The sequence below is a fragment of the Labrus bergylta genome, chromosome 2 (genome assembly GCF_963930695.1).
Source record: "Labrus bergylta chromosome 2, fLabBer1.1, whole genome shotgun sequence".
Taxonomy (NCBI): domain Eukaryota; kingdom Metazoa; phylum Chordata; class Actinopteri; order Labriformes; family Labridae; genus Labrus; species Labrus bergylta.
This window is the reverse complement of record NC_089196.1, coordinates 23,340,523-23,347,934: the sequence shown is the minus strand read 5'-3', so window position 1 is coordinate 23,347,934 and position 7,412 is coordinate 23,340,523. Positions and strand designations below refer to the sequence as shown.

Here is a 7,412-nt window from a genome sequence, read left to right as displayed (position 1 = left end):
AAATGTATTTCTTCAGAAAAATAAAATTTCAAATGAAATAAATATGAATTTATTGAAATACGACAGAGATAAAAAAAAAAAATTAAACTTATTAAGAACACAAGATTATTACAATATTTATATTATAGGCTACATCATTGATATTTTGTAACAAACAAACAAAACAGTAATGGTTACGAAATTCATCCAAAAAGAAGTTGCATGGTATTATGCATGCTCTTTTATTATTTTTAAAAAGCAAAAAATACGACCATTTACAATCAGCATCACATAAACTAGCTGAAGGTGTTAAATAAACCTGGATTGGAATTAAAGTAATTTAAAACAATATTGGCCTAATTGTTGATTTCAGATTATTACATTTATTTTAAAAGTATAACAAATATCCATATGTACATTTTGTGGAACAATAATTTATATCGAAGCAAAATAAAATAAAAACTTGTACTTTCTATGGCTATATCAAAATTATGTAATTTCACCACTTCTGTTAATGCTTGCATAAACTGGATATCCAACAACTTCTGGAGCATACCGACCGTGTTATCTCTTCAGGCTAAAAGCTCTTCACAAAAGCAGACTTGGCCTTTACATCTCCCAACACAGACTCCCCCTCTCCTCCCTCTTACTTTTCACTTCTGAACCAAACAAGTCCACACTCTGCTGCTGCTGATTTCTTCCCCTGAACCTTTCGCTGCCTGCTCCCAGCTTCCCTCCTCTCAGTGGACCATGCTCCGGTCCATTTCCTTGGGTTTTCACGCTGTGCCACATGTAGGCTTTACTTCCCCATGTCCCGGTAGAGGAGCATAAAAGATGAGCTGCAGAAGGAAGAGGAGGAGGAGAGAGGAGTCCTCGCTCGGACGCCTTCTTTGTGCGGCTGCAGAGAAACCCATTTAGTCCCAGGCGGTGGTCTATTCAGCGGACTCACCCTGACATCTGCCAAAAGCCTCCTCTAACCAGCACTGTCTGGAGGAGTAGATCAATGGCTGTCCTGTTAATTGTATAATAGACCTACTTATGGACCTCTGCTAGAGGGGCACAATCGTTTAGGGTCCACCACGTCTGATTTTGTGGGAGCCAAACAGGCCTAAATACCTTTAATTGCACGCTCCTTGATGAAAAGTCGATGGAAGTTAAAGCGGCCGATCACTAACACAGCTTAAATCCATCTGTACTCGTTTATTTATTTATTTCCTCCATTTGTCTCCACAAATCACCTGCCAGGGGGGAATGGGAGCGATATTCGTTTTGTTTGTGATCCAAGGACGGGAGGGAAGATGGGCTCAGGGGTCCTGGAAGGGTTCTTCATCTACAACATTTCTTTTCTTTTATGACTTAAGTCCACACTGTGATCCGAGCAGACTTCACACAGTCTGCTTCGTTTCCAATAGTTAAGAAATGCAATATTAATTTAAGGTTATTATCTTGAAATTCGTCTTAATGTTATTTTCTTTTGGTTAATTTGGGAAATGAATTCTCCTTTTCTGGTTAATCTTTGTAAACAGGCTCATTGACACAGACCAGTGGTTTGAGAATTGAGATTTTGACATGCTTGTTTACTTAATGGAAATACATTTTCTGACTGAAATATTTGTAAACTCCTATATCTCTCTCACAAAAAACAAAACAATCCTGTGCACGACCTGCAGTATTTTACAAGTATATCCATCTCCAAACAGCAGTCTTGTTGTCATAGCGCCAATACATATACGAGTTTAAACAAACACATTAAGGTGTTTAACGTGGAATAATTTAAGCATGAAAAGCTAATAAATCAGAGGACTGAATGGCACAGGATTGAATTGAATTGTAGTGTTTCCGTGCGCGTATGGGTCTGCGCGCGCATGCTATAGGTGCTTGCGTAAAAGAGTTGAGGAAAAAAAAAAAAAGAGGGGGGAGTCACGTCGCTGACATTTCCAGGCTCCCGTTCTGATTGGCTCTTATTTGAGGAAGCTCACGGGTTCTTTCAACTAATAAGCACCTCCCCGTCGCTCTAAAGGACATTATAATGCAAGGGACCTCCTTTTTTTAACCACAAACCGAATTTTCGTTCATTTAGACGATATATACTTTTTAAATTGCCCCAAAGTTGTGGGATTTTTTTGGAGCGCTGTTCGCCCTGGAGCGGTACGCCATGCTCTCTCACGCCGACCTCCTGGATGCTCGGCTCGGTGAGTTATCGTCACTAAACTCCGGCCCTAAACTCCAGTGTAAGACTTCAACTTCTTATTTCACATTGTACAATGATAAATAGACTGTGTGCTTAATTGTGTTTACAGCTAAATGGTTTATTGTTTCTAGCAGCTATTCTTTAATAATCTTAATTTATCCGGAATGATTTGACAGCAAAGATTTACGTCTCAAGCTGCATTGACTTTATTCGTTTTATTTGAATGGATCTGTTTGTCATGAAGCAACAAAGTTATATCATGTAACCCTCATTTAAAGATACTGTGCGTTTAGATTCTCCATGTATTCACTCTCTTCCTCGTCCTCTCAGGGATGAAGGATGCTGCAGAGTTACTCGGACACAGAGAAGCTCTCAAGTGCCGGCTAGGTGGAGGGGTGCAGGACCAGGGGCATCCGGGAGACATGGCCCCTGGTTCAGACTCTGTGGAGGGCACCACTATGCTGCCGGGAGAAGACATCTCCTCTGTGGGATCGAACTCTGGCGGCATGCCGGTGAACGGGAAAGAGACGGAGAAGCAGCAGCAGCCGCAGCAGAGCTCCAGCCAGACCTCTAGCCAGCAGAAACAGAAGCGGCACAGGACGCGCTTCACTCCGGCGCAGCTCAACGAGCTGGAGCGCAGCTTCGCCAAAACCCACTATCCTGATATCTTCATGAGGGAGGAGCTGGCGCTGAGGATCGGACTAACCGAGTCCAGAGTTCAGGTAAACTCACGTTCTGTGTGGATCATATTAGAGGATGAAACACCGGCAGGGTGTGGCTATAGTCCAGATTTGATCTTGTGGGTTTTCAGCATCATTAAAATGTCTTAAATATAATTGTTTAAATCCAACTGGAAGGGATTGAGCAAAATAGATTCAGTTTAGGAAATAGTAGTAGTAGTATAGTTGTTTTTCGCGTTAAGGTTGTTGGTCAAATATTTGGCCATTAGATGTTCTGCATTTGTGCAAATGCTTGGACACGAAACGTCAAGTTCAAAGTGCAAGAATAACTTCATAATATCTTATTTGTACATGTAGAAACAGATCTGTATCTTGAACAAGAAACCTCGCATGAAAAAACATCTTCGTGGGGAAAACACACACACACACACACACACACACACAAAACTAGCCTTGTTATAATTATTCCATTGGTGTATTGCAAAACATTAATTTCGTCATATAACATTTCTTGATGGTAAGCAATATGAGTTTTAAGGAGCGGTGCAAAGTGCTCTGTCCAAGGTTCTGAAACACTTCTCACCTATGAAGAGCGATCAGGAAACAAGGGCTCACAATAGTTCTAAATATTCAGGTGGCTTAAACATTATTTAGTCAGCATTTAAAACGCAGCCTGCAGTGACTGCCCATTCCAGTAATGTACTAATGTTTGTAAAAATTCTTAATTTCTCTTTGTTTTTCTTTTTTTTAAAAGCTATTTTTCCATTTGTTTCTGCAGTTGTTTTAAATCACATAGGTGTCATCCACAATTATATTCTTTTACGGTTTTTTTGTAAACAAAACTAATTAAAATGGTGTAACACTGGCTGAAATAATTCCTAAAAGTTACAGAGTGCATCTGTAAAGTACGTTTACAAATTATGGCACCCATTTAACCCAATTATTAAGATGAGAATGTATTGATCACTGATTTTTTATTTACCATTTTAGTAAAAAAAAAGAAAAATTGATAATGAAATCTTTTTGAACAAAAACGATGTGAAACAATTACAACATGGTATTATTGAACATAACAGGCTCTAATAAACCAAACACATTATCCACCAATTTCAGTCTTATTTAGAACAGTGAACGGGTTATTAAGCAGTGATGTGAAATTCATGTAAATGAGCCCAGTGAAAGCAATAAAAAGCAGTTTCATCATTAGTCACCTTAATAATCAATCCTTTATTCTATCTCGTGCAGCAGCTAACCGCTCAGTGCAGCTCGGCTCGCGCTCGCTGTTTGTAAACATTAGTGCAGGCACGTGCAGGTGCAGCCTTCAGTGGGCGTGTTTGCCCGCGTGCGTGCCTCCACAACCTCTCTATTTCTAAAATGCTCCATCAGCGACGTCTTAATAGGACTCAAGAATATATCGTACTTTTTTTAATGGAATGAGAAATTGCATTTTCTTTCCCCTCGAGTGTAATGGGTTTGGGCGACGTTTCACGGATGGCTGAGCGGAATGAGAGCGAGGTTTCACTTTTAATACGGAGGCATTGGCTCACGGCCTCGCGCGCGCATTAATCACGGCCGAAGATGATGAAATCTTCAGAAAGACCAACAGCGTGCCCTTAAACAGTGTGGACGTGGGCTAGTTTGTTTATGATTCGCAAGCGTGCGTGTGGATAGGTGGGTTACGTTTCACGTATTGTGTACTGTATAACACGTTTGTGTTAAAGCCCAGTAAATACTTAATCCAATTTTCAATTAATCTGTTTGTAAATAATGTGTTGGAAGGGACACATTTTTGTTTGCCCACACCTGCGAAACTGCCAGAAATTAAAGCCCTGAGGTGGCTTTCTGTATTTACAAGAGCCGTGTACATAATTTTCCACAAAATGCCTACTAATAGGATAACGACTCTTTTTGTTGATAATTATCTTTTTTATTTTGACGCACATAAAGACAAATCATGTATGAGTATTTTCGTTGGCATAAGGTCTAAAGTAATGTGCTTTTATAGGAATTAAACATCCATTAGACAATGTTTCATACTTCCCCACTCTCAGTCTGGTGGTAATTTGAAGACTATATTTTCATGAGGTCCTTGGGCCAGTTCCGCAAGGTTTAGAAGGTTAACGCTAATTCTTATTTTTGTCTCAATGTTCAACAGTGGTCACACAGGTTAGATCACAGGATCCATCGCAAAAATAGAATCCTTTTTTGAGGAAAAACAATACATCAGATTCAATTAGTCCTCGAAGCTAAATTTGTAATTCCGAGCCAACCGAATGTGTGTTTCCTTCTGTGTTTTGTATACTATAGGCCGTATTGGAGCTCTGAGGTCTGATGGAATACGGCGCGATTGTACTAAAAATACAATGGTTATTGTAGTTTTCCCATTGTTCAGAACTGCAGCGATATGCTGCTGACTAACACTATCAAAGTGCTATTCGAACTCATATTGCTAAAGATATGTGTCCCCTCGTTGTATCATCCTGATGGCTCACAGCTCTGTCTTTCTGCTCGCAGGTTTGGTTCCAGAACAGACGCGCTAAGTGGAAGAAAAGGAAGAAGACCACCAATGTTTTCCGCTCACCGGGGACACTGCTCCCCACCCCGGGCCTGCCTCAGTTCTCTGCCGCGGCCGCCATGGAGAACAGCCTGTGCTCCTTCCACGCCAACGACTCTCGCTGGGCCACGGGGATGCCGGGTGTATCACAGCTGCAGCTCCCTCCGGCCCTGGGCCGTCAGCCGGGCATGCCACAGTCCCTGTCACAGTGCAGCCTGGGTCCGGGCCCGCCAAACTCCATGGGTCTCTCCAACGGCCTGTCCTCCAACGGCCCCGGCCTGCAGTCCCATCTCTACCAGTCGCATTTCCCAGGAATGTCGGCCTCGCTCTCCGGCCCCACGAACGTATCGGGTTCCCCGCAGCTGTGTAGCTCCCCGGACAGTGACATGTGGAGAGGGACAAGCATCGCTTCACTGCGGCGCAAAGCGCTGGAGCACACAGTGTCCATGAGTTTTACTTAGTGACTTCTCAAAAATATCTCCAACCCTCCTACAAAGTCCCTCGTCTTTCTGTTTTTATTCCCGCTATTTAGATCAAAACGAACGAGCCAATCAGGCCCGAAATATGAGAACATGGAGAGTGTGTGACTTCGTCTTGAAAGGACAACACTGATGGACAAATGGGGAACATAACTTGGGTTTGGGGTAATTTATCTTGTTAATTCAAAGGATTTTATCAACTATTGATGATGAATACTATTGTAATGATCTTTAGACTATAGGCCCTAATTACTGAGAGCCAAACAATCGTCGTATTTACGTTTTCACTGAGTGCGTCTTTACGCACACATGTTATTGTGTTCAGGTGAAGTTGTGTTATGTCAAACGGTTATTTATAAAGATGGGGTATACAGCCTGCCACACGCGCACCACACTGTAGTGGGCCTATTGAAGTGGGTCTCAGGCATGCACTGTGCACGTGGATTAAAACGCTTGAATGACTTCGAGAGTCAATGGTGCCCACTCAGATTGAAGAGGCTCTTTTAGACGAGCTCTCTCTCTCTCTCGTCTGCATCAAATCTAAAGGGAAAAAAATAAACAATGATCTCTCAGTAGGCCTACTCTGTTTTAGGATGTTTTGTGTAGATAAAACATTCTTGCTATGTACCCACTGGTCTTTTTTGTGACATGTTTTAACTTATTGTATGTGCTATTCCTTACACATTTCTTAAATGTTTGATCTTACATCAAAATGCACCACATTGACGGGTTTGTAACGATTTCAAATGAACAAACAAATAAAAGTAATTTTCAAGAATGTCAACACAAGAATGATTCATGATTCTGTTAAACTTAATAATGACCATTTTTGTTTCTATCGGCACTTTGATAACACTATTGTTGACCTACCCTTGCAATGGGTGGTTGATGGTATTTTATTTCTTGTTGTGATTCCAATATTCCTGGGTAAATAGGAAAGTAACAAAATAGGAAAAAAAATGTTTTTTTTTTGTTGTTGTATTTTTTTTACAACATTTTATTTTTACCGAGCTTTTTATAGCAATTCAGCTGCTAATTCAGTTTAAGGTGTGTTTTTCCCACATTAGTATAGTAGATTGGCAAATCGTTTTTTTTCTCAGTGACCTACATATATATTAACAAATGAATTTCCTCAGTGAGTGAGGTGACAGGGCTAAAGGGCTTCTGGGTGTAACTGCTCTCATGGTGGCCGACAGCAGCGCTAAAGATGTCAGTGCTGAGATGTGACGGTCACTGATTTTAACCATGACGGTCATCCCACTGAGAGGACTGGATGGACTGTGACTGAACAGGAGGGATCACAGGCCTGTGATGTGAGTCCATGTCTACAGTAGCCAATATACCTGTTTCTCCAGCTGTGATTTTAAGGCTAAGGTTGGTTGCTATAATCTTATTACTTAGGCCACCTGCTGAAGCAGAAATTACATTGATGATTAGTTTAGAAATAAACTTGTTGGGATATGTACTTTGCTTTTGCCAGAGGAGATGAAAATGCAAGGCTTCCTTGTGCGCGAAGGACTGTTTAGCCT

The 7,412-nt window shown here is 41.2% G+C and overlaps 1 protein-coding gene across 2 annotated transcripts; it reads left to right on the top strand.

The window, feature by feature from the left end:
* Positions 1 to 2,013: 2,013 nt before the first annotated feature.
* LOC109994228 (homeobox protein orthopedia B) lies at positions 2,014 to 6,510 on the top strand. 2 transcript variants are annotated; one of them, XM_020647473.3, is made up of 3 exons: positions 2,014 to 2,171; positions 2,501 to 2,892; positions 5,365 to 6,510. In XM_020647473.3, exons 1-3 carry the CDS (start codon positions 2,135 to 2,137, stop codon positions 5,863 to 5,865), a joined length of 930 nt encoding a protein of 309 aa, XP_020503129.1. In that variant the 5' UTR covers positions 2,014 to 2,134; the 3' UTR covers positions 5,866 to 6,510. The 2 variants fall into 2 exon arrangements, with proteins under 2 accessions (XP_020503129.1, XP_020503128.1); XM_020647472.3 differs by having other exon boundaries at positions 2,017 to 2,210.
* Positions 6,511 to 7,412: the final 902 nt, after the last annotated feature.